The sequence below is a fragment of the Phallusia mammillata genome, chromosome 5 (genome assembly GCF_965637545.1).
Source record: "Phallusia mammillata chromosome 5, kaPhaMamm4.hap1.1, whole genome shotgun sequence".
In the NCBI taxonomy this organism is placed as follows: Eukaryota; Metazoa; Chordata; class Ascidiacea; order Phlebobranchia; family Ascidiidae; genus Phallusia; species Phallusia mammillata.
The window spans coordinates 26831467-26858840 of NC_137256.1; the positions used below are offsets into that span (position 1 = coordinate 26831467).

The following is a 27374-nucleotide window of genomic DNA, read 5'->3' on the forward strand; positions in this document are numbered from 1 at the left end:
ATACCTATTTTCGGGGGCTAGCGGGGTAAATACTGGGGTTATCAACAAACACAAAGTGGGATGCACATCTACATAACTACATCTACCATCTGTGTAAATTTCAGCCAAATTCATCAAACATTTGATGGAAAAACGAGTCGGACAAACTTCGGGGGAAAATACCTATTTTAGGGGGCTAGCGGGGTAAATACTGGGGTTATCAGCAAAAACAAAGTGGGATGCACATCTACATAACTACATCTACCATCTGTGTAAATTTCAGCCAAATTCATCAAACATTTGATGGAAAAACGAGTCGGACAAACTTCGGGGGAAAAATACCCATTTTACGGGGCTAGCGGGGTAAATACTGGGGTTATCAACAAAAACAAAGTGGGATGCACATCTACATAACTACATCTACTATCAGTGTAAATTTCAGCCAAATCCATCAAGGATTTGATGGAAAAACGAGTCGGACAAACTTTGGGTAGAAGAAAAAAGAAGAAAAAAAAAGAAACAAACAAAAAACATTTTGAGTAAAATCAATATGTGTCCCCTTCAGGGAACTAAATAGTGCATGATATCACATGGTAATTAGTTTTAATGGAGAACTGCGGTGACAGTTAAAGCTATTCGGATTAGGGTGAGTGTTTGTAATTGAAACAAGACACAAAAAGGACAAGAAAACTGTTTTTTACCTGCTCCTTTAGCTCAACTATGTCGACAGGAACTTCTTGAATGTGGAATATTTCAAAATCGGAAATTGTAGCCTGAAGAAAGAAAACAATTTTGTATTGATGACTCTTAATCTGTTACTGATGTGCAAATTAATGGAAACAGTATGAAACCAAAGTTCAAACACATCTCAAAAATGAACAGTGCAACCCACAAAAAATCTAGCTGGTTGGTTGAGGGTTAAATTGTCAATGCTTGGATGCATGGAATTGGGGTCATTCGGTTGCAAAATTATCCATAAAGCGTTAAATTGACCAAAACATGAATCCAAATACCTTCTTTGCTCTGTTGTATCGTTCGACTTTGACACAAAGAAACTTGCCCTGTTTGTGACAGTTCAGTCGGATGTCAAACACATTGAACAAGTTCTTCACTCAAACTTATTTCTTGGATGGAATTGCAAGAATTGTGACACGAGCTGGTATCTTGTTTTGCTCGGATACCCAGAAAGCTAACATGTCGGCCAAGGTCGACCACACAAACTCACTAAAACTCAAGAAAAGTTTAATACTGATTTGCTATGTTTGTTCGAGGTGACCAAAAGTTTTGATACACACCTCCCTCCATCAACCAGGATGCTCTTTTTGTCTAAAAGTCCCATGCTCTGTAAACAGTATGTATGAACATTAAAGACCAATAATACAAAGCTTTCGATAAAGGTAGAAAATATATGAAATTTTGCATGTAAATTATTACAATGGATTTGTTTAAAATTGTTGTGTGCAGAATGAGGGTAACTAATTTGTTTTATTGTGGTTTTTTAATGACAGTTATTAGTTTTTTGCTTTAGCTACTTACAAGAGTTTCACAGACACTCAGCACACCTTTGGAATTTCTTACAAAGTAAGTACCATCGTGACTCCATCTGTCAAAGAGCAAATTTCAAACAGGTTATTTAAACAAATTTGTTTGAACAATGATAGGCAGCTTTTTCTTCAAAAAGTCTAAATATAATTAACCACACACACAGTAAATGAATTTACCACAAATAGTTTTTTTTTTGTCAAATAGTCTGTAACAAATATAGAACAGTTGGGGTATTTCTTCGTTCTTTTTTTATTAATTTTTTGATGTTATAACAATTTTTATTAGCTAATGAAAAACATGTAAAACACAACATTAAGGTATGTAAAAGATTTCATTACATACTTAAATATGGGCCACTGCCTGTCATCAGCTTGAGACATGTCGGCATGGAAACCTCTCTTCTTTGTGCCAGTAAAAACTTCCCATATTATAATGGACTGGACATCTTCACTAGTTCCTTGTTCCTGCATTGGCCTGAAAGTTACCAAGTATCTGCAAAAACAACAAGGATATTTTTTCTCTGTTTTGTTTTAGTTAGACTCACAATCCTAATATCCAACTAATTTTAATAAACAATTAAAGCACTTGGATGAAAAACAATGAATGGTATCTTTATTTTACAGGTAATTGCAGCAATGCAGACTTGTTAAAAAGTTAGAAAAGTGTACAAAATCAAGTATATCCTAAATGTAATACTGTTTAGTGATGGGACAATACCAGGTTTTAAAGCGAGTACCGATACCAAGTACGCGTACCACATGTATATACGTTCTATACCGAGTACTTAAGTGTAGTGTTGTACTTAGTTGTATATCACTGGCTAATTTATCTGTCATGGTCGGGGTACAGGTGTGCACACACATGCCAAAAATGTAATCTCCATGTGTTTACCAAGTATCTGCAAAAACAACAAGGATATTTTTTCTCTGTTTTGTTTTAGTTAGACTCACAATCCTAATATCCAACTAATTTTAATAAACAATTAAAGCACTTGGATGAAAAACAATGAATGGTATCTTTATTTTACAGGTAATTGCAGCAATGCAGACTTGTTAAAAAGTTAGAAAAGTGTACAAAATCAAGTATATCCTAAATGTAATACTGTTTAGTGATGGGACAATACCAGGTTTTAAAGCGAGTACCGATACCAAGTACGAGTACCACATGTATATACGTTCTATACCGAGTACTTAAGTGTAGTGTTGTACTTAGTTGTATATCACTGGCTAATTTATCTGTCATGGTCGGGGTACAGGTGTGCACACACATGCCAAAAATGTAATCTCCATGTGATAGCAAAAAAGATATACATAAACTGGCGGAACTTTTTTTCCAATTTTGTGCTGTCCGAAGCAAATATTGGCATAAAGTTGCAAGCATTCTTATGGTGTACATCAGCCTTCGGTACTCGCACGCTGGTATCAAAAACTGAGGCAAAATATTTCGATACCGAGTAAGAGTATCGATACCACTGAAATCATTCAATACCATCGATACTGAGTACTGAGCACCGGATACTCTTCCCATCACTAATACTGTTAGTTCAAATATATGAATGCTGCTCGGGTATGTTTCAAACTTCGAAGCTATAACTGTACATAAAAACTCAAGAAGTGCACTACAACATATTATATATATATGACACATGTATTATTTTTTTATGTAATCTTTGCACACATTAGGTAAGATTAAAAGCTCATTTATAACTTTGCAAGGTCTAAACATAACATGCATTCACACCAATAGTTGTGCCAGATGTCCATTAAATATGGGTTGGTAGATTGTAAAAAAGTTGTATACAACAGACATTAATCATTTTTTGTTGTTGAAAAAAACCTCATAACCAGAAAACAAGGCCAGGCACAAATCTATATGTGGTGCAAAATAATTTACTGCACCCTGATCTATACTAACGACCACTTCTCACCTTTCAGATGGTGAAAAGTTAATAAGTTGGACACCAGGGTGGGCAAATCTCTGAATCTGCTTGAAGTGTTCCCCTCCCCATAAAGCAACTCCTTTAGCATGAAATGTGACCAAGTATGATCCTTTAGGTGACCACCTTGTGTATGTTTCAGTCCAACTCTAAAAAGTTTAAAATACATATATGATTTTGATATACCCTTGCTCAACTTGGAATTGCCATTTTGCACAATACTTAAAGATTTGACCATCTTTTTTGTGATGTCTATTAGCAATGTATCTTTATTGCATTTCAACAATATTGAGCTTTTTTAGTTGGCATGCAATGAATTATCTTTGCTAAATATAATTTCCAAAAAATGTTGTAATTAATATTAGATAAAAACAATGCAACGTAACTAACTTTTTTCATTATTTTTATTCATTATGGGGCGTGCAAACCAGAAACAATTTGTCATACCTTCCTTTCTTTAATAGCAACTGGTTCTGCAGCAGTATTCAGGTATATAGCAGTCTTCTAACCACCTTCATAAATTACACCAAACTGGTCATTGCTGTCCTCCTCTTCCAAATAGTAATGCAAGTTGCCCTACAAACAATGCAACATTCAGCAGTTGTTAGACTTATATAAGCCACAAACATGAAAAACTTCATGGAAGGGGACCCATAATAACAAATCCAGTTGCGTTCATTTACCCATGTTCTCACATTTTACATACAGTATACCGTAGGTGCTATATCAAGCTGTATTTAATACCAGCCTTCAACTTTTACTACACTTTTCTGCAAAAATAAGTAATACTAGATTTGGTAATATATTTCTTCTAATCAATCAAAAGAATTGATCCAAACCACATTTAAATTTCCCCAGTTGGAAACATGCCTTGATAAGTTATTTACCTTTTCAAACACAACCACAGCATGGTAAGGGTCCGACAAACTTTTAACACTGAAAATTACAGAAGCTGATCAAGTCAAGCAGACAAGTAGCAGGAATCCTTGTCACCAACAACCATTCCCCATTCAAGTTCGGCCTCGTTCCTTCCAAGGTCACCTGACCTTAACCTCCAGAACCCCAATCAGACATCCACTGGAGGGCAGGTGCTGTGGGATATAAAAATTTCACATCATATTCTGCAACATTCAAATACCTTCATCAGGTTTTTATAACACTTTAAGCACATAGTACAGCACACACAAAAAAATAATGCAAAACGGCATTGTTTTATTAAAATTTCTGTTTTATAACTTACACTGGGTTGGTAGTGTACCACTGGATGGAGCACTTGTGGTTGGGGAGGGTTGAAGTTGCTCACTTCGAGGTGCAATGGGATTATCAGGAGGGAGTGTTTGGAGTTTGGGGGAGCGTGTTTGTGTTGATGATCGGATCAACAACTGCAGACAAAACACAAAATAAACAGGAACCTGAGATCAAAGTAGGTTGCAATGTATTTTGCTCATACCACAAACAAACAGATCATAATTAAAGAAACTGATTAAATAAGCTCAAACAATAAAAATGTACAATTTTTGAGACCACATAAACATTTAAACTCAAAATTTGAATATGTAAAGTTTACATAAAATACACTTCTTAGAGTTACAGATTTACCACGGGCATAAGTTCAACTTGTTTCAGGCCATGGACCAAATATCGTGGACCAGTCCATTGTTAAATAAGGATAAAAAAACATCCAGCACAAGCATATTGACTTGAAATATATAACAAATAATAACAAAAGGCAATAACTTGGATAAGCTTTTTTGATATTGAATATTCAATAAATTATATGCAACTAGTCTGTTTCCAATTAAACAAGAAATATATTTAACAGCCTGTGGACCACCCAAAAAGTCAACATGAACTACTAGTGGTCCATGGGCCACCATTTGAGAACCACTGCTATAGTTGATCACACTGATTAAAAAACAAAGGACCACCCAGGATACAAAACTTTGGCAGCAAAAAAACAAACAATGCAAACCTTTCACACTATTTTCTGGCAACTGATAAAGCTTTAAACCAACCTTCAAACTGGTCAGTTGCAAATACACATGGGTGGTTTGGACAGTTGGCCGATCTGGTGGCAAAATTGGTCTTTTACTGGCAACTGGTTCCAGATAACCACTCCCAAATATTTCCATGCAATTCTTAAGTTGTTTCATAAAGTCTTCTTGGAAATCTCCACTAGAGGGACAGAGCAGCTGGAATAAAAATAAATGTTAACTTTGGGGGAAACACAAGTAGGGAAAAAAACTTTTCGAAGATAACTCAGAAAGCTGTTATATGTTTATGCGATCAATTCTTTGTTACATAATATGTTGGTACACATATTATATCACTAAGTTCACTAATTTAATCCTCATATATATGGTATGAAAACTAATGTGATTATAAACAAGATTGTTAAAATCCATGTCAGCTTTGTAAGAGATTACCAGCTCGACCATTGCTTGGATTTACAGTATTGTGTCCCAGACCATTGCACTTTAACTGGTTATGTATACTGTATACCCAAGTGTATATCACATCAATACTAGGGTATACGACTGAGAAAGGTATGCAAAAGGAATACAGCTTAGGTCAATTTTAGTAAAGGTCACTATTGTGTTTTTATGAAATGCACGGTGGCATCACATCGTGACCTTTGTAAGAACAAGTCAACACCACTTTATGTCTAAACTGCTAAAAAAACAAATGCAGTAACAAGCTAACCATTAAATCAACTCCTTACGTTTACACACTTTTGTTTGCTAAAATTCCTGGGCTTAGGGCAGAAGTGCACAAACTTTTTCCTGTGACAGCCACATTGCAAATCGTTTCTAATGGCACCTGATAGGCCAGTTTGATTTCCAACTTGTTTGGTAGATTAGGCTGGACAGTCTAGCGATCAGTCTGAACTGTTTGCAATGCCACCATCTATATTGTGATTCTTGTCGCAATGTTTTGCATCCATAATGGGCTTACATAAAGTCTGAAGCATATGGCTTCTGGGCTGTTAATAGCTTTTTTAGCCACACAAAACTAATTCAAACCAGTTTTGAAATCCAAATATCAAAAAAAGTTTTGTTTATGTCATAAGCGCCAATACACGTATTTGAGTTTACAGTCGTAGGTTGTGCACTACTGGCCTAGTATAACAATAATACAATCACTTGGCCAAGCAAGTAACTGTTAGTTATTTTTTTCACTTTTTGTATACAATTAAAATTTGCCATTTATGGGATAAACAAATATGTGGGGAAATGTAAAAGGTGTAAACAGAAAAAAAAGGTTGAAAGCACCGACCTAGACTGACTACTATTCTGTATTTTCAAACAACCATCTTCACCCACCTTGGGAGTGGGGAAACCCCATTTTAAGTCACCAAACTTCACTAGGTTGAAGTTGGGAAATTCATGTTTTATTTCAGCTCCAAACTGCCAAGTGTTGATAAACTTCATGATGGAAATCATACCTTCAACAGAATTGATTATTAGAGCAGGAGTGTAGAACATACAGAAACATAAGGAACAAGCTATCCTATGCAATAAAATAGACGTACAAACTACATCATCCAATATCCTTTAGCATCATCAGACTGTTAAAAAAAAAGTTAAAAATACGCCTAATTCTCTTGTAATTTCTAGTTGTATTCACGCCATTTTTGTCCAAAGTCTGTTTTAAAACAGTTAAATTTCACCATTTGAAAACCTTGATAGTATTGTAAACACTGACAAATTGATAAGTCAATTTTATGATTATTCACTTTTAACTTTATAGCCTCTTAGCCATAGAGTATCTAAATGACCATTTGATAAACTTTAAGGGTAGCTTACAATCCGTTCTTTTTGTTAACAATTAAGGTGTTAACAAAATAATGTAAACCACACTCAATTGGAAGCTGGATTTTAAGATGTTACACTTCATAAATTAATATGCTTATCATGTTCAAGTGCACATGAGCAAAATAAAATTCGATACTTAAAAGTTTAATAACACTGCTTTATCTTGCTGCATAGTACAACTATTTCTTAACAATTGTTATGAAAGCAAACAATTGCACCCAGCAGAGAGTATGTTGACATGTAAATTAAAAAGCATAACTGCAGACATAATGTTGGTATGATAACATAATGTAAGCAGCCCTTGATTGTAAGCTGCACAAAGATCAGGGTAAAAAACTTTATAAGCAGCGACTTACAACAACCTAGTAATTTAAGTGATGTTTTACAAGTTTATATCCCCTTATAACTTGAAAGGCACATTGTAATAAACATATAGAAAACATTCTTACTGGTGTTTGGCAAAATTGACCTGCAGTAACCCCTCGTCGTGCGGTGGCCAAGCTCACATTGGCCTCAGGACAAGTACAAAGTTTGCATTCATTTTCTGACAGAAACAAAACATTTGAACTGAACTAAAAACTCCCGTCAAAACCTACAACTTAAACCACAGAACTCAATGCTTAAAGCTTAAACACTGCGTGTTACAAACTGCATAACTAACTAATATGTTTTTCAACATAAAATATTAAAAATCGCTTTTCATTTAATCGCATTAAAGTTTACAAATTAGTCACTTCACTAATTTGCAAGTTTGCAAACTCGAGTTGAATTGTTTACTTTTTAGGATTTCTATGAGCAGAACACTGAATATTATTTAAAGGTGCCACTTATGCCGCTACATATTTTGTGACGATGCAAATTCATTTCACTCCGTTGTCTGGCATGATTTTGACTATCTCAGGTTCCTTTAAGCCAGATGCATGCGCAACAAATAAAACAGCTAGTGATCCAAATACAGGGCTATATCTAACCATTTTACGAAAAACGAAAGTGTGTTTAAAGTGAATGACAAACAAAAGAAAACATGTCTATTCATTACTTTAAGCCTAATTATAGTTAGTTTTTCATCTTCTGTTTTGTTCTGGTGTTGCCTCTTAACCCTTTGTTTGTGCAAAGTTTCAGTTTTTGCCAATAATGAAGCGAAATTGTGTTATTTTATGTAATTTGATACTGTGCTCACATAGTTACATTCGGTGTATTCTTGTAAACCAAGTTAAGTCAAATTAAACGTGCTTAAATTGCACATTGTGTGTTCTGCGCTGGGATCGTAAAGGACCGCACAAACCAATAAATCCTTGCAACACAAACGCAGACCCTTGGTTGTCAATAGTAAACGAAATGAACTTCCTGAAGTTGAAAATCCCTGCTTTCAAGAAACTTGCTGGATGTAAGGAAGTTTATTTGGCTGAACGCACTTCCTAAGTGAATAAGGTTTATTGAATTCGATTACATCGCATATGAACAAGAGGGTAAATGCCGGCCTAATGCTTTGGAAATTTATAACAAAGCCTCAAAGAAAGGCCGTGTTTGCTTAGCACACAACCGAGCCATTGCAAACCGAGACCGAGCCACAGAGCCGAGCCTTAGCACACGACCTGAGCTTTTGACAAACATTGAACGGTAGCAAGTACACACAAACATTACTCTGTTCGCTCAGCGAGTTTATAACAGCAACAAAACAGTTAATGATTTACCAGTGTTTTGTGCGCTTGATTTGCACCTTGAGTGTTACCAGGCTAAAGTTGTTGAAAGCCCTGATGTCGTACTTCAGTGGTACATCCTGGCTTTTGAAGCGAATTGAAGCGTGTCTTAACACAGGCTTACACTAGACGGGCAAGGGCGCTTTTATATTCGGCGGCAAATAATAATGTGACTTGGCATTTACCTGGGGTTGTTTTAGAAATTCAAGACAAAATATTTTAGCTGTTTTAGTTAACTATGTCAGGTTTCATAAGGTTTTGTGTCAACTTTGTTTCTGGTTATTATTTTGTTAAGCGATATATTTGTTTGCTTGTTTGCTTTAGAATTTGTAAATTGACATTTAAACTTGTTATAGTAGCAAATAAGATGAGATCGTCAAGCTAATAATAGTCAAACCTTACACAGTGACATAACCTGTACGAAACAGTGGTTTTAAAATATGTATTCAAGTAAATATGTTGCAAATCTGGCGGCCTTGGTTTCCATGTTTTGCAAATAGTCTTATTTGTTGTGCATTTGTTGGACGTTGTTACATCCTAATGGTAAAAAGTAACATCATATTTCGCAGGCTGTCAATATTATAGACTGGAGGTTAAGTCAATGAACAAGATTTAAACAAAGGTTTACCGCGTTGTAAATGTTCAATTTTGCAAGTACACCATGACTGTTGAACTGAAATTTTGTTTATTTAGCGAGTTTATAACAACAAGTTAGTAATGATTTAGCAGCGTTTTGCGCGCTTGATTTGTACCTGAGTGTTTCAAGGTTAAGTTTGTTCGTATGACAGCTGTCAGTTTGTTGGTATGACAGTACATGGTGCAACAGAACCATGAGGTTTAGTTACAAAGCAAATATAAATGTGTCTTCCCAGTATTATCTTGCAAGTAGAATACTAACAAGCTGTCGTAGTCAAGATTCACCACATTTTAACCCCTTAACGCTAATTAATGGTGCTTTACAATTTTGAAGGTTCAAATATTGTTTTTATTATAAACACATAATCAATCAGGAAACGAACCTTACATAGACAATCCAGTAAGGTAATAAAATTATTGTTGCAATGTTTAAATCAGTGGTCCTCAACCGAGGGCATATTTTACAAACGCTACCCAATACTAACAACAGGGCTTTTTCAGCCAATCACAAGCGGAATTTCCGAATTTCCGCGGGTTGTCGTTACCACATATCTAGGTTGCTAAACGGTTACTTTGATTTTGAGTGCTTTTGTGCGAACATTTTGCCCTGCACATTTTCGAGCATTTTGTGCAAAAAACTTGGCAATAGTGGACTGCCGTATTTGCTTAGCATACAACCGAGCCATTGTAGCTGAGATTTTGACAAACATTGAACGGTAGCAAGTGCACACAAACATTACTCTGTTCGTTTAGCGAGTTTATAACAGCAACGAAACAGTTAATGATTTTCCAGTGTTTTGTGCGCTTGATTTGCACCTTGAGTGTTACCAGACTAAAGTTGTTGAAAGCATGGCGCAGTAGTAGAGCTGAAAGCTTTCTATAAAGTTTGCTCAAGTTAATGAAAAGAAATACCGCGTTGGAAATTTTCGACCTCAAAGCCCTGGTGTTGTAGTTCAGTGGTACATCATCACTTTTGAAGCGAATTGAAGCGTGTCTTGTAACCAGACTTGGACAACTAGATAATTCTAGTTGTCTAGTTGGGCAAATTAGAGCAAAATGGCGGTAATTCTAGTTCTAATCTAATTTAGAATTATCGAGTAAGCTCTTATTCTAATTCTAATCTAATTCACAGTTTTCCCAAAATCGCTAGTTTGTCCAACGGCACTTTTAGGCATGTGATTTTTTAACCATTACGCACAAAACCATGCAATTAACAAGACCAAACTACATCACTGAAACACGTTTATCAGTGAAATTTGGCACTCAGCTTCGTTTAAACATGTTTTAGATGCACCGAATCGTATTGTTTTAAATGTGCAAATCTACAAGTTTAAATTCGAAACAAACTAAAGTTGGTTGGCTTAAATCTAATTCTAGTTTGAATTCTAGTTTAATTTCTAGATTTTGAGAAAATTCTAATTCTAATTCTAATCTAATTTGCAAAAAACGGAGATGCTCTAATTTTAATTCTAATCTAATTTGAAAAACCGAAAATAAATCTAGTTGTCCAAGTCTGCTTGAAACACAGGTTTACAAACAGGCAAGGGCGCTTTTATATTCGGCGGCAAATAATAATGTGACTTGGCACTTACCTGGGGTTGTTTTAGAAATTCAAGACAAAATAATTTAGTTGTTTTAGTTAACTATGTCAGGTTTTATAAGATTTTGTGTCAACTTTGTTTCTGCTTATTGTTTTGTTAAGCGATGTAATTGTTTGCACGTTTGTTTTACAATTTGCAAATTAACATTTAATCTTGTCATAGTATAGGCTAGATCTAAAGGCAAATAACATGAGAAAGTCAAGCTAATAAGCTTAATAGTCAAATCTTACACAGTGACTTAACCTGTACGAAACAGTGGTTTTGAAATATGTATTCAAGTAAATTTGTTGCAAATACGGCGGCCATGTGTCCATGTTTTGCAAACCGTCTTATTTGTTGGAACATTTGTTGGACGTTGTTACATCCTAATGGTAAAAAGCAACTTTTAGACTGGAGGTTAAGTCAATGAACAGGAATTTAAAAATAGGTTTACCGCGTTGCAAATGTTCAATTTTAAAAGTACACCATGACTGTTGAACTGATATTATGTTTATTTAGCGAGTTTATAACAACAAGTTAGTAATGATTTAGCAGCGTTTTGTGCGCTTGATTTGTACCTGAGTATTTCAAGGTAAAGTTTGTTCGTATGACAGTTCATGTTGTAACAGAACTATGAGGTTTAGTTGTGAAGCAACTATAAATGTGTCTGCCCAGCCCTTGCAGTATAACACTAACAAACTGTCGTCGTCAAGATTTACCACATTTTAACTTTACTAGTTTTCTATATTAAGCTTAATACTAATTAATGGTGCTTTACAATTTTGAAGTTAAGGTTTAAACTTTGTTTCAGTGTAAGCAAATAAATAAGCAGTAACGAACTTTACATCAACAGTACAGTAAGGTAATTAAATTATTGTTGCAATGTTTAAATCAGTGGTCCTCAACCGAGGGCATTTTTTAAAAACGCTTCCCAATACTAACAACGAGGCTTTTTCAGCCAATCACAAGCGGAATTTCAGAATTTCCGCGGGTTGTCGTTACCACATATCTAGGTTGCTAAACGGTTACTTTGATTTTGAGTGCTTTTGTGCGAACATTTTGCCCTGCACATTTTCGAGCACTTTGTGCAAAAAAATTGGCAATAGTGGAGGGCCGTATTTGCTTAGCATACAACCGAGCCATTGTAGCTGAGATTTTGACAAACATTGAACGGTAGCAAGTATACACAAACATTACTCTGTTCGTTTAGCGAGTTTATAACAGCAACGAAACAGTTAATGATTTACCAGTGTTTTGTGCGCTTGATTTGCACCTTGAGTGTTACCAGGCTAAAGTTGTTGAAAGCATGGCGCAGTAGTAGAGCTGAAAGCTTTCCATAAAGTTTGCTCAAGTTAATGAAAAGAAATACCGCATTGGAAATGTTCGACCTTTAAAGCCCTGGTGTCGTATTTCACAGGTACATCGTCACTTTTGAAGCGAATTGAAGCGTGTCTTGTAACCAGACTTGGACAACTAGATAATTCTAGTTGTCTAGTTGGGCAAATTAGAGCAAAATGGCGGTAATTCTAGTTCTAATCTAATTTAGAATTATCGAGTAAGCTCTTATTCTAATTCTAATCTAATTCACAGTTTTCCCAAAATCGCTAGTTTGTCCAACGGCACTTTTAGGCATGTGATGTGAGCATGCATTTTTTAACCATTACGCACAAAACCATGCAATTAACAAGACCAAACTACATCACTGAAACACGTTTATCAGTGAAATTTGGCACTCAGCTTCGTTTAAACATGTTTTAGATGCACCGAATCGTATTGTTTTAAATGTGCAAATCTACAAGTTTAAATTCGAAACAAACTAAAGTTGGTTGGCTTAAATCTAATTCTAGTTTGAATTCTAGTTTAATTTCTAGATTTTGAGAAAATTCTAATTCTAATTCTTATCTAATTTGAAAAAACGAAAATAAATCTAGTTGTCCAAGTCTGCTTGAAACACAGGTTTACAAACAGGCAAGGGCGCTTTTATATTCGGCGGCAAATAATAATGTCACTTGGCACTTATCTGGGGTTGTTTCAGAAATTCAAGACAAAATAATTTAGTTGTTTTAGTTAACTATGTCAGGTTTTATAAGATTTTGTGTCAACTTTGTTTCTGCTTATTGTTTTGTTAAGCGATGAAATTGTTTGCACGTTTGTTTTACAATTTGCAAATTAACATTTAATCTTGTCATAGTTTAGGCTAGATCTAAAGGCAAATAACATGGGAAAGTCAAGATAGTAATAGTCAAATCTTACACAGTGACATAACCTGTACGAAACAGTGGTTTTGAAATATGTATTCAAGCAAATTTGTTGCAAATACGGTGGGCTTGTGTCTATGTTTTGCAAACCGCCTTTTTTGTTGAAACATTTGTGGGAAGTTGTTACACTCTAATGGTAAAAAGTAACATCATATTTCGCAGGCTGTCAATATTTTAGACTGGAGGTCAAGTTAATGAACAGGATTTTAAACAAAGGTTTATTAATGAACAGGATTTTAAACAAAGGTTCAAGTTTGTTCATATGACAGCTGTCAGTTTGTTGGTATGACAGTACATTGCGCAACAGAACCATGAGGTTTTGATGTGAAACAAATATAAATGTGTCTGGCCAGTATTATCTTGCTGTATAACACTAACAAACTGTCGTCGTCAAGATTTGACACTCATTAACTTAATCAGTTGCTATAACGTTGAAGCTAATTAACGGTGCTTTACAATTTTTAAGTTAAGGTTCAACTTTTGTTTCAGTATAAGCACATAATTAAGCAGGAACGAATTTTACATAGACAATACAGTAAGGCAATTGAATTATTGTTTCATTGTTTAAATCAGTGATGTTTCCGGATTCAAACAACAAGGCTTTTTCAGCCAATCACAAGCGGAATTTCCGCTTTCTGACGGTTTTCGTTAGTCATTACGTCACGTCTAGGTTGGTAAGCGGTTACTTTGACGGGTTTGACTAAAAGTCTGAGTGGGCTAACTAGCCTGATTCCAGGACAGTGTTACACCATAGTATACTCACATGGTAGTTCAACTATGGTTTCCGTCACGCCTTATTAACACTGCACGCGTGTCGGATGCTTGCATTGAGTTGAGTGCTTTAAGAGCAGGAAAATGACAAAACTGAGTTTGTGTGTTTGGTTTTATGCACCTACCTTGTGTTATATTACTAAGTTTGGTTGTTATTGTGCTGTTGGGGAGTATTTAATGTAGGTTTCATGTTTTTATTCCGTCTTTAAACGCGTTGAAGTCGCTTAAGCTGATTCCACGACAGTGTTTCACCATAGTATACTCACATGGTAGTCCAGCTATTGTTTTCGTCGCGCATTATTAACACTGCACGCTTGTCGGATGTTTGCATTGAGTTGGGTGCTTTAAGAGCAAGAAAATGACAAAACTGAGTTTGTGTGGTCGGTTTTATGCACTAATTACCATGTGTTATATTACTAAGTTTGGTTGTTATTGTGCTGTTGGGGAGTATTTAATGTAGGTTTCATGTTATTAGTCAGTCTTTAAACGCGTTATAGCCGCTTAAGCCACATCATTGTGATTTTACGTATAGTTTATTGCTGATCAAATAAAAGTCTGGTGAAATTGAAACTTTCCTATGCTGGCTGCATCTTTGATAAACTAATGTACAACGACTTTTACCCCGTACGCGTACAGGAGCTCTGGAACAGACCAAAAGTCAAGCTTGAACGAAGGCCATATTTATTTCGAAGTTACACTCATTTTTAACTGTCAAGAAAGGGTATATTTTGAAAAAGACCGACTTTTAATGAGATAATATGCAAAAGTGTGTTGTGAAGCAAAAAGTTTATTTGAAGAAGAATTCAAGGCGCCGAACAATTGCTAGACAACATAAACTAAAAAATGGTGCAAAAAAAAACTCAAATTGCTATGATAAGTAAGATGAAGTTGATCGCAATAGAGCAGTGGTTCTCAAACTTTCAATATTTTTTCGAAACGGTCCCTTTGCCATTGTTTCGAGAGCTCGCGGTCCTTAAGCCTAAATGTGCATGTCAGGAAAACGAAAGTTGATTGCAGGATTCTATCTAGTTATGCAACATTGCGCATAACAATGATTCAAAGACAGCTTGTGACATTACAGATATTGGTGGGACCAGTCGAGGGGGGCCTAGAATCTAACCACCCGTGTTAGGAAGGAGGGTGGGTACTTTGATTTAAACTTATTCAGTGGCGCAAAATGACGCAAAATAAGATTATAAAATTACTTCAACCGCTTCGCGGTCTCCCAAAAATTGCCTCACAGACCGCTAAAGGACCGCGGACCCTAGTTTGAGAACTGCTGCAATAGAGCATTTGGAAGGTTATGTTTTATTCAAGATAAAAAATAGGTGACAAAAAGAAGCAAAGTTGTTTGCAAGTTGCCCACTATGCAACAACAGGGCAAACTGATTTCTTCAATGGAGCAAAAGTCTGGAGGTCTAATTACTTCCTTTATCTGAGTACCTTCAACTTTTACAAGTGTGTGCATTAAATGCCTGACAGAAAGTTTTGGCCAACCAACAAGCTGAATTTTAAGTGTATTGCAAAAGTTTTATGGTCCTTGTTGTCAAAGTTTCCAAAATAGGACATGTGATATTCTAGAACAGGGGTCGGCAACCTTTTCGGCGACGCGTGCCAATTTACTTGTTATTTTCATGTGTTAATGACCTCGCGTGCCAACGTTTTTCTAAATAATAATGGTTCGTGCCAGCAGATATCAATAATAACCACAAAGCAGAGTGTTTTGTGCGTGGAAGGCTGAATTTTAAGACAATGGCATGATAAAAACTGAAAACAAGCAGCGTAACAGGTTAAATTGATACTTCAATTTAAACACACAAATCGGTTGCGTGCCATAAAAAACCACCTCACGTTCCAACCTTGGCACGCGTGCCAGGGGTTGCCGACCCCTGTACTAGAAGTTGATGTGGATAAGGAGGAAGGAAATAATTTGGATTTATTTATTCATGTTTTTTCGTTTACTTTAGCAAAAAAACTTATTTCTAAAATGTTTCTAAGATCCACCAAGCAATCCAAAGGGTGAAGAAGGGATCTAAAAAATAAATTAAAAACCTTTAAAAAGTGTCTGTACTTTCTGCACAATGTGCTTTTTTAACAAATTACAAAATATAGAACCACTTAATTTTCAGGTTATCTTGTTAACAATAATGTTACAGCTAACAGTAGGCTACTGTGAAAAAAACATAGTGAGTGAAAATTATAACGCCAAGTGATTTACCGAGGCTTGAAATTAAGATTTTTAAAACTGAGCCTGTAGATTAGTGATTTCCAAACTGTGTGTCGCGAAAGATTTGATTTTTTACCGTGGAAGCATTCCCTGGTGTTTAAGACTTGATGATGAAATTCTGTGTGTATGGCAAATTTAGCTCATATATTTATTGGTAATGAAAAGCATCCTTACCCACCACAATCAAGTTGAAAATTATCATTCTTAAAACAACTTCTGTTATGTTTACCTGCGAAGTGTGCAGCGGAAGAAAATTTAGTTCATTAATGCGCCGCAAGACTAAAAAGTTTGAGAACCACTGCGCTGTATACAGTGCAAATGATGATGAGACATATGTCATATTGGCTAGTATAGCCATCTAATGGCCCTCCAGTTTGTTTGAAGTAACAGGATTCCCTAACAAAGAATTGACACTGGCTGTCTATAAGTTTTTAATATACACCTTAAAGAGTTCGTACAATTAAAAACTAAAAACGTTTTAATGGCTCTGCATACATTGAACAATAAACCCAATAAAAAACATTAAGACAGACACAGATTTGTCGCCAGCAGCTTGTAAAAAGTAGCTGTTTACCACAAACATCACACAAAATTTCAGGCGAAGTGCAGTGTCAGTCATGCATAACCAAAATGCGCAAGATGATAATAGAAACGGGAAAATATTTTTCGGACTGACTTCTCCGTTCAGTGTTTGAATTAGCCTGACTATCAACACCGTGTATCGCAGGAGGCTTAACTATCGTCACAGTTGCGTGCGGAAAGCCTGTGAATTGTGATGGAAAAGAACATGGCTTGGGTGATTGTAGATTGGAAAGGCCTGATTGCATAAAGCGTCATAATAAAAGCCCTGGCTTGGGTGATTGTTAATGGGGAAAAGCCAAACTTTTCATAATTGTCGATTACAGATGGCCTGCGTAAAGTGTCATCAGAGAGTAATCAAAAATTCGGGCACCAAATTACAGAACCACCTTATTGTCCGGTCAATCCCGGTATAAAGCACATTCGCAATCATCTACAAAAGGGATTGGTTCCCAACCCTTTTTGTCCGGTGCCCCCTTTAAGTCGATATTCAAATCGAATTCTTTTTCTTTTTCCACAAACAGTGTGAATGGATTTCGTATTAAATCCAGCTCATCGTCATCACTTTCAGGGAAGTATCGAATGAATTCTGATTCCAACGCTGTCAGATTTTGCAAAATCAAATCTTTTTCCAAATCTGGAAGAACTTGTTCTTGGCCATCAACAACCAGAACTGATGATAATTCTTCAAACATACTAACGTTGTTCATTCTAACTTTTCTCTTCCAATTATTTAGCATAGCATATAATACATATTGGTCATTTTCCCTTGCATCTTCAGATTCAGTTTATTTAATTGATCAAACATATCAACCATATCAGCAAGACATCTAATCCATCTATCATCATTCATCAATGAAACAAATTCCAATTTCTTTTGAAGCTCAAAAAATGATTTAAGCTCGGAAAGGGGTATATAAGGCTGGAAACACATGTTGCAGTGCTTTTGTTTACACTCCATTTCATAAGTGTCACCAATTTTTTGCACCTAAATTGAGGTTTACTTGAAAAAAAATATTTTATAAATTTTCAAATAATTAAAAATTTCAAATAATCAATTAATTATTTGTTTGATAACAGCCCTAGCTCGGCCCATTCCAAATAACGATTGTCTGTGCTGAATTTGATGTACGATGTACCCTACCGCGTATATTCATGCGACTACGAGTCGTCCTAAAATATATTTTACAATCTAGTGACAGAAAATTCCTTTTGCAAATATTTTTCTTTGTTTTCATGTGCAACTTTACATTTCAGAGATGAACAGCCGACTGGCAACCAGCTTCTCAACGTCATTAGTGGATGGTTACCAGAGATTTATCAAGAACAACAAGCAAGCGGTCTGTGACCACGGCTGGACGGTAAATCGAACAATATTTAGAATAACAACGTGGAATTACAACACTTGCATATTTCCTACATGACAGGTTTTCCAACGACGATTTAACGGAAGTGTGTATTTTCACCGAAACTGGCAGGAATATAAAGATGGATTCGGAAACATGGAAGGAGAATTCTGGCTCGGTGAACAAATAATTTTGTTTAAACGCGTAAATTGAATTTGACGAAAACTTCAAACAACCCAGGTTTGGATAAAATAAAAAGGATGACGAGTGGGCAGAACTGCAAACTGAAAATAAAGATGACAGGTTTTGATGCTGCAACGGCTTACGCACAGTACAGGTATGATTTTTACTACAAAAATAATATGCCCACACGGTGGCGCTACAACTTGGTCATGCAATAGGTTATTTGTGGCAACCGAAGATCAAATTGGGCAGGAACTCGGCCGAATAGTCTGGCGCGCCTGACCACGTACAGACATATAAAACACTGATAGGGTTTGAACCCCGTAAAAAAACGAACATCAAATTGAACTATATTGAAGAAAAAATGTTATGTTGAAACATCTTATTTTAAAAATTAAAAAGTATTTAAAATGTCCGCCACGCAAATTCTGGGGGACCGCCAGGAGATTAAAGTATTTCTACAAACTGTGTTTCATACCGGAACGGAACGTTATACCGGAACGAAATAAATAATTTTTGGCTCAAATACCGGAACGAAATACCGAAATAAAAAATATTCAAAATACCGGAACGGAACGAAATACCGTTATTTTTTATTTCGGTATTTCGTTCTGAAAATTTAACATGAAAAAAATGCAAAAGTTTCGCTGCGTTTTGCTGTAATACAAATTGAAGGTCCTACAATTTACATCCGTTTGACCTTTATTAACAAATGTTATGTGACGTAACAACTACCTACAATGAATCTTGTGTGTTGCAACTTTCCTTCCAAAGGCCACAAATAAATGTTTTTTTAAGACCGCAATACCGAAAAGCACCGTTATTTTATTTTAGTCGGACCGGAACGAAATGAAAATATCGTTCCAGAACGAAACAACGAAATAAATATTTTGCTCAGAACGAATAACGTTATTTCGTTTCGTTTCGTTCTGTTCCGGTATGAAACACTGGTTGTGGGAATGCTTTCGAAACGAATAAATTAGTGTTTTGTTTGGTAACTGGACAGTTTTATTTTTACAAAGTACTTTAAATTTTATGAATATATTTAACTTGGACCGCAAGTGCTCGAAAAAAAGCGAAGGGACCGTTATGACAAAAATTAAAAAGGTTAGAGAACCACTGGTCTCGATTATCCCGCGTGTAAAAATGGCACACCGTTACTTGGTGAAAAAGAGCATCTCGCCTAATTAAAAAATTAACCTTTGTTGAAAAAGTGCTGAAATGCATCGGCAAAAAGTTTAATACGACCCAGTATAAAGTTACTAGGTCGGTTTATGGCACAACTTTTCGCGCTGGTAAATAGGGAAATGACAATCATGTATTATCGCTAATAACAACAAATTGTTTTCACAGGACGAACATTCCAACGCTGAAAGTTCACTTTTTTATTCAACTTGGCAATAAGTTTTAACTAATTAATTCGCTTTTCTGCAATCAGCAATCAAACGCGGCGGTCTTATTTCATGGCGGTGTATTTATTTTATTCTCGCAAACAAGTTAAACTTCGGATGAACAACTGCAACTTGTCACACCTACTGCCTAAATGATATTCAACACCGTCCCAAGCAAAACTAATGAAATATATTTGGCAAAACTTTGCTTGTAGCAACACAAAACCACTTGTCAATTCGCCCGTTAAATTTAAGGACAAAATTGTGCAATAAATCCATAATCTTCTTCCTTTCGTGATAATTCTGTCAGGACATGGATGGATTTTGTTGATTTGTTAGCGACAAAGTATTCCTTTTCACATTCGAAATTATTGTTTTTTCGCAAAACAAGTCTTTGTATAATACATGTTAAGTATGACCGTCATATAAAAGCGTGAAATATCAAAATAAGTGAAAACTAAGTAGGGAAATTTTAGTCACAAATTTAAAACCTTTCCTTTGCAGAACTAATCTTTGAAATTATCCTATGTTTTAATTTATTAATGATTATCCCGTTATTTGTGTGTCCCAATAATTACACGGCCTTGGATTGTTTGTTTTCTAAAAACGACTTTATTTTTTATAGTATTTTAATTCACAAGAAATATTACATTAGAGCTTTTCCTCTCTCAGGAGCAACTGCGAAACCAGAAAAACATATTAACTGTTATTTTGCAAGTAAAAAAGCAATGACGCTTTGCAAATGTAATCACTGAACCGACTGGCCTGAAATCAGTGGTTCCCAACCTTTTTTTGATGCGACCCTAGTACTTCCCATAATTTTATTTTGTGGTTTCTTGCGACCCATGGACATGTTTTCTTACTAATTTGGTTGTATTTTTGTCTCTAAATCAGGAAAGCTTTTCGAAAATTACTGCGCCAGTTTTGAAAATTTAAAAATGAAACAAATACCATTCGTTTTTTCCCATTTAGCCCGAAAATTAGAGCTGGCTCAAAGCATTATCAGCCAATATGACGTCACATACGGAATTTACCATTATTATGCCAAGTTGTCTTGAAATTATTTTGGGACAGCAATTCAAAGCAGTTTGTTAGATCATTACTCGGTAGAGGAGAATCCTATACATTCAACATCAAATTACACTACATTTACCAAATTAAATGATGCAAATACTTCGCAGTTTGGGAAGCGCTATTCGGCCGATAGGAAGTGTGAAAGCGATACAAGTTCAAGGGAAAGCTCGTTACCGTTGTATTTAAAAAGTATAACCTGTCACCATGCATAGCCTCAATAAAGTGTCCCCTGTGGCAAATTAAATGCGTAACCTTGCTTTCGAGAAGCACAAACAATCGCCAGTAAACACAATGTATTCAAATATATATTTTATTTGCTTGTAAGATAAAGTTAGCTGAGTTTCACAAGTTCTTGTAAGCTTATATTTTCATACAATCAGTAATGTTGAAAATTTGAAATCGTCCCCGCTGAAGAACCCTGATTTAAAACCGGGAAAAAAACGCTACGAAACGAAGTCAAAGAGTAGATGCTTTTATTGCCACAAAAAAGGCGACCCAACAGAATTTTCAGTCTACCCAACTTAGGGTCATAGGTTGGTTTAGAACAGGGCTACTCTACGGTGGCCCACATGTGCAATTCAACAACTTTTTGGCAGACATTTATTTTTCAGTGCAAACATTTATTTTTCAGTGCAAACATTTTATTTTCAATGCAAACATTTATTTTTCAGTGCAAAAATTTTTTTTTCGGTGCAAAAATTTTTTTTAGTGCAAACAATTTTTTTGACGCAAACATTTATTTTCCAGTGCAAACATTTTAATTGACATCAAGTAAGAGCTACACGGCGTATCAAAAATATAAATTCGACTTGCTCATGCATTTAAATATCAAGAAAATAATAAGTGTGGTGGGAAAATTTCTGTCCTCCTTTTAGGTACAACTTTGCCTATTGGTCAATTCAGCATAAATGAATAGATGGCAAGTGTGTTGAAGGATCGAGAGACAAAATACGGCATTTCATGTTTAGAACTGTTTACATTTTTCATGCTTTTAATTGTACGAAACTACATTAAATAAATTACAAAAACAAACTGATTCCCTGGAAGATGTTTATTTTCAATTTTCGAGTAAATTTGTAGAAAACGAAATGAAATCCCCGAAATGAATCCCCTAAAGATAGGGTTTACTATAGCCCTATAGTCCCCTCCAAAACCACACAAGAACATTATGAGAGTTACATTTAAAAGTAACCATGCAACATCAATAAGGTCACTAAATAGATAGTATTGGTGCCTATTTACCTTTCTAAATCATTAATTTTCTCATTTAAATGCCTTCTCAAACAGACAACTGATTATTACACAAGTCCAAATGCTAGTTCACATGTAGTTGCTTGTCGAAATGCATCTTGCATCTTTTCACAAGTAATAATGTGAACAGGAAGGTTAATGCACAAGTACTAACAGTGGGCAAGCATTTACAATCAGGTGGGCACTCATGCACAAACTGCACTTTTATATCTTGTGGCAATCCAAGAGGTGGAACTTTTTCACAGCCAGTTACAAACTTCATAACCACTCTTTTTGCAGGCATCACTGAATCTGCATTTAAAACATTTCACAACAATTAATACGTTACCTTAAGTACCACAAATATACACACTACCTGTAATGTGTACACATAAATAACACAAATAAATAACTAAACTTCTTCCAATGTTATAATGATTAAGCATTTAAACACTTACTAACTTTATAACAACAGGGATAAGAAAAATATTATGTTTTAGGCCAGTCAAATACAACCCAACAATTTTACCATTATCTTTTGAAAATAAAGACAACACTAACCATCATGAAAACACATATCTATGAAGTCAAGAAAACCTTTGTGCACATTGATTTCCTTTATTTTGTTGTTGCTGCCATCCTCAGAAAATATGGGCCGAACAATTTCAAGAAATCTGCTACTGTTCCAAGAATAATGGTCAGAGCTACAGAAAACAGCTTGAAATAGGCTCTGATTTTCCCGAATGATCGACATTATGCCATTGCACTGTAAACCAGCACTAATGCAGTCTAGTACAGGAAGCAACGGCTCAACCTCACACTTGATGAAAATAGATCTGCAAAACAGGTTATTTGATAACTTTAAGTAGAGTGGCATGTTGTGATTTAATATACCTCTATCTAGTTTGTTTCTGTGCAAACCTAAGTGTTCAGTTTATAATGTGTACTTAAACATACTACACAATTTTGACCTTAAACTTTGCAACAAATGTTTTCGGCATTAGACATACTACTTACTGAAGAACATCTGTCTTTTTATTCATTTTTGCTTTAGTGGGGTCACCCCTGTACCCCACTGCATCTAACACCTCATACCCTTTCTGTGATGTTAATATTTCTTTCAATTGATCATCACTGACTGCATCCATTAACTAATAAAAAAAAACAGTTAACATTCTAATCATTATACTGTATCGTCACAGACTGCATCTGTTAACTAATAAATAGAAAACAGTTTACATTCTAATCATTATACTGTACTATTTTTCACAATTGCAGCTAAAAGTTGGTTGTATAAACTGGTGCACCAATTCCCAAAATTGATAAACTGACACAGTTTTACATACTCGTAAAAATAATGTTTCAACTAGGACTGAAAATGAAAACCTTTATCAAACTTAGTACAGCAACAGAAATGTAACTGAATATAATGCACATATTGTTCTAGGGGACTTATACAAAGTATGTGAACTTTTCCATGCAAATCAAATTCTTACTTGTGTATATATGTCAGAATATGGTGAATCGACCTTCAGGTTAGATGGCAAATCAGCCATTGCCTGATTTAGACCTCCTGCTAAATATTTGTAAATCCTTTTTTTAAAATCCACATCCCGGCCCCTCCGTTGGCCAAGCTGGCAGCAAACAAATGCCCAATGCAGTGAGCAGTACCATCAACCACACTTGTTAAACCACAGAAAGGTTCCAATTCATCTGCATCACCAGTGAAATACTGTGACTTGACTTCTCTAAGTGCCTCTGCCAAAAAAATAACCAAATCCAAAGTGAAATAATATTGTACTGCAAATTTTCATGTAAGGCATTCAACAAGATGAAACTATCAGCATAAAAATACATGTATGTGGTGCACCATCAAGCAATAAACCGCTTTTGGGTCCATAAGAATATTCACTAAGCCAATAACTTGCATAATCATTTAAAATTGTGTTACATTTAGCTTTTTATTTTAACTACATGAACCAGTCAACAACAAAAAAGAAAATCTGTATGTGCAAACCTGTAAAAAAATCTCTCGACACGCCACCAGTATCCACTCCAGCTTCACCAACATACACAAACTGATAGGAACGATTCCATCTTTTCCTATTCCAGTTTTTTTCAAAAAACTTGCAAGTCGGCAAAGGCAAATCCTCTTCTTATGCTGACTTGCACATACCCATCATCAAAATGGGCCTTTTTTAATAGATTTTTAACAACGGTTTCCGTTTCTTCATTATTCAATATGACAATTGTTTCAACGTCTTCTTCACTGGGGCACTCAATTGTCTCAAATACATTTTCAAAGCATGTGAAATGGTTTTCCTTTTTACTTAAACACATGTCGGCATGCACCTCAATTATATCAGCTGCTACTTGAATGTTACAAATGGGGCACCTTAGGTTTGCCGGTTTTGAAGTGGCGCTTGTCGAAGGCTCTTCCACTGACTTTTTTGAAGCATTGAGTGATGTATTGGCTTTTGTGTAAGTGGAATCAATTTCTTCTTCTTGGTAACCAAGGTACAACACTACTCTTGAGAATGATTTTCCTAATTCTTGTTTGTATTTAATCAAAGTAAAATTTTCTTCAGTGCCAGGTATATATTTAACCAACTTTCCATCAGGATAAACCAATTGGTATTGTCTTTCCTTCTCAAAAAAACTATCCCAAACACAGCGCTTTTTAAATGCATGATCAAAAATTTCCTCACTAGTGGCACCACGCTTAACTTTTAATGGCAAATTTTTCCCTCTTTTAATTGACAAAGTCCCATCTTTATTGATACACATGACACCTATAGTGATGGTAACTTCTTCTTCAACTCTGTCAAACTTCATTTTTTTAACTTTTGGCCTATATAACAGACTGGACCTTTCTTGTGATTTTAACTCTTTAAATGTTTGAAATGAAGGCAACTTAGGTGTACCAGATGGTGATTCACTTGGGGAAGCAGTTGCTGATTCAGGAGTGTTAGATCCACTGGGCAAATCCTTTATTACTGGTGATGAGCAATGAGGACAGAAGTTAAATAACTGCTGAATCCAAACCCCACATACCTTACAAAACATTTTGAAATAATTTTTATCTAAAAAACAGATGAAAAATTATAACAAGATAAAACTTGTACTACCACTGAATATTAACATGTGATATTGACCATACATAATACAACCTGACTGTTTAGCAGCACATCACATTATTAGGTCAATAAATGGACAGTCACTATTGGTGTTTAAACAAGTATGTTAATTAGCCAAAATGTTCAACCAATTGCAGCAAGCGATGGTATAAATCTGTACTGACCCAGTGGGTAGACAATTAAACACTCCGTATTTCAATAAGGCATGCCACGAAAGCGCCTCTTGCGGCTAAACACGCAACACAAAAGTCACCGCGCACGAATCAACTGTGAGACATCAATTCTAATGCGTACTCTAGTCACTTAAGGTAGCTTAAGGTAACTCTAGATGACTGATTTTTAGTTTGAAACACGTCGGTCTTTATAGCGCTCAGGTCAAATGTTGTTATGCAAGCTGAGCTGTAAAAACGTACGCCCGAGAAGATTAACTAAGTTCTAAACCGCAATTATTCTTTAAATTGCTTTACAGAAGTGTCACATATAACATGGCTGGAGGCCAAGTAATACGTGGGTTACTGTTAACACGTTAAAAGCGATACAACAATAGCCTTAAGCCAGTATATGACCATCGTGGTGATTAGAAAACAGGTTTAAACAGGTTTATAGCCGGTCAAGCTTTTGTGTAGAAAAAAGGTGAGGTTTGACCGAGTTTGACCGTGTAGCGGTCATGATATTAATGTGCACAAAGTTTATGTTTAACGTTAGCATGTTGTTTGCAATAATGTTGCACAGCATGTAGGGGAAGTGTTTAACCTCTTTTTAACTGGATGCAAGTGTTGGTATTTCCGTTCTCATGCAAGTCATAAGATATTTTGAGTCATTTTGTTATTCTAGAATGTTCTGCACAAACATAAGGTGTTTGTTCATCATTACGCATACTTCCTCTTGTTTATACTGTCGTTTCCGTTTCAAGTTTAAAGTAGAACACAGCCGCTCGTACTTGAGAAGAAGCATAGCAGCTCGGTTAGAGAGCGCTATGACTTTATAAATTGCACCTTTGCCATAAAATGAATTCTATAACTTAAAGGAAAAAAGGTTTCACGCAATAGCCAATATTTTGCTCTACTATAAACAGCTTGTTTTCGACTTTGTCGCCGGTGAATTCTGGGTCTATTTTTGGTCCATTCTGGGTCTATTCTTAGACTATTTTTGAGTCTTCTATTTTATCCCATGTGGATCTGTAGCTGATTTGAACGTTCGCTTTTAACGTTATTCAAGAATACAAAGAAAGAAGAGACACCTGTGTGGCTGTTAATCAGTCAGCTGTTATTGAGATGCAAAGATCAGACTCACCAAACAATTTGCAATGAACATCATAGTTTACATTGTAGCCGCCTTTAACAAGTCGTCATCGAGGCAGGCGTGCCCACAAAGTGGTGCCCACGAGTTGCTACACACCTTCCGAGCTCGCTTCCAGCGCAGGCAGATGTTGCTTCAAATTGGTACCTTACGAGCAAGGTTCGGACAGCACGTACAAAGTTATGCCCCGAACGGTTCGAACAAGTCGTCATCTGGACAAGGGTTACTCACAGATTGCCCTGACGCTCGACTGAACTTACCAGAGACTGTTCGAGCACAACCAGACATTTTAGTTATGTGCAACGCCACCGACATCCCAATGGAATCAGAAACAAAAGAGGAGGAACAACTCGACTACCAGGATCACGGAAATGGCATTCACGCGATCGCGCCGACTGACATCTTTTCCTCTGTTAAGTAAGTGCGTGTGAAATCTGCACTTGACAATTTTCTGTGTTGTAAAATATATATTTTATTCGCTTAATAACACTTTTCAAGATAAAGTAGTTATGTTTATTCATCGATGTATGTTGCATGTTAAGCTGTGTGCGTGTATATAACTTATAATTCAGTAAAAATTGATATATATATTTTGCTAGTGTCAAACTGTAAACGTGTACTTCGGTGTGTATCACCGTCAATTTATGTTTCACGTTTCATGTCAACGGTTTTGTCGAGCCGGAAACGT

The 27374-nt window shown here is 35.7% G+C and overlaps 4 protein-coding genes across 6 annotated transcripts; 1 reads left to right on the forward strand and 3 right to left on the reverse strand.

The window, feature by feature from the left end:
* Nucleotides 1-1023: 1023 nt before the first annotated feature.
* LOC145229747 (eukaryotic translation initiation factor 3 subunit B-like) lies at nt 1024-3859 on the reverse strand. The gene is made up of 6 exons (XM_080095072.1): nt 3851-3859; nt 3452-3609; nt 1867-2016; nt 1516-1582; nt 1275-1321; nt 1024-1203 (listed from the first exon to the last, which is right to left on the reverse strand). The coding sequence occupies exons 1-6, from the start codon at nt 3857-3859 to the stop codon at nt 1098-1100; spliced, it is 537 nt and encodes a 178-aa protein (XP_079951198.1). The 3' UTR covers nt 1024-1097.
* Nucleotides 3545-8017, reverse strand: LOC145228619 (uncharacterized). The gene is made up of 7 exons (XM_080093739.1): nt 7725-8017; nt 6784-6905; nt 5476-5652; nt 4701-4872; nt 4348-4551; nt 3908-4036; nt 3545-3609 (listed from the first exon to the last, which is right to left on the reverse strand). Exons 2-5 carry the CDS (start codon nt 6901-6903, stop codon nt 4508-4510), a joined length of 513 nt encoding a protein of 170 aa, XP_079949865.1. The 5' UTR covers nt 6904-6905; nt 7725-8017; the 3' UTR covers nt 3545-3609; nt 3908-4036; nt 4348-4507.
* Nucleotides 8018-16967: 8950 nt separating this feature from the next.
* Nucleotides 16968-20069, forward strand: LOC145228647 (microfibril-associated glycoprotein 4-like). The gene is made up of 5 exons (XM_080093857.1): nt 16968-17938; nt 18284-18387; nt 18454-18550; nt 18613-18709; nt 19909-20069. The coding sequence occupies exons 2-5, from the start codon at nt 18286-18288 to the stop codon at nt 19964-19966; spliced, it is 354 nt and encodes a 117-aa protein (XP_079949983.1). The 5' UTR covers nt 16968-17938; nt 18284-18285; the 3' UTR covers nt 19967-20069.
* Nucleotides 20070-21476: 1407 nt separating this feature from the next.
* On the reverse strand, nt 21477-25532 carry LOC145228608 (uncharacterized). Of its 3 annotated transcripts, none has more exons than XM_080093728.1 (5): nt 24268-25530; nt 23747-24008; nt 23268-23401; nt 22848-23086; nt 21477-22562 (listed from the first exon to the last, which is right to left on the reverse strand). In XM_080093728.1, exons 2-5 carry the CDS (start codon nt 23804-23806, stop codon nt 22336-22338), a joined length of 660 nt encoding a protein of 219 aa, XP_079949854.1. In that variant the 5' UTR covers nt 23807-24008; nt 24268-25530; the 3' UTR covers nt 21477-22335. The 3 variants fall into 3 exon arrangements, 2 of the variants coding, with proteins under 2 accessions (XP_079949854.1, XP_079949853.1); XM_080093727.1 differs by having other exon boundaries at nt 22812-23086; nt 24268-25529; XR_013860104.1 differs by lacking the exons at nt 21477-22562; nt 22848-23086; nt 23268-23401 and having other exon boundaries at nt 23814-24008; nt 24268-25532.
* Between the last annotated feature and the right edge of the window lie 1842 nt (nt 25533-27374).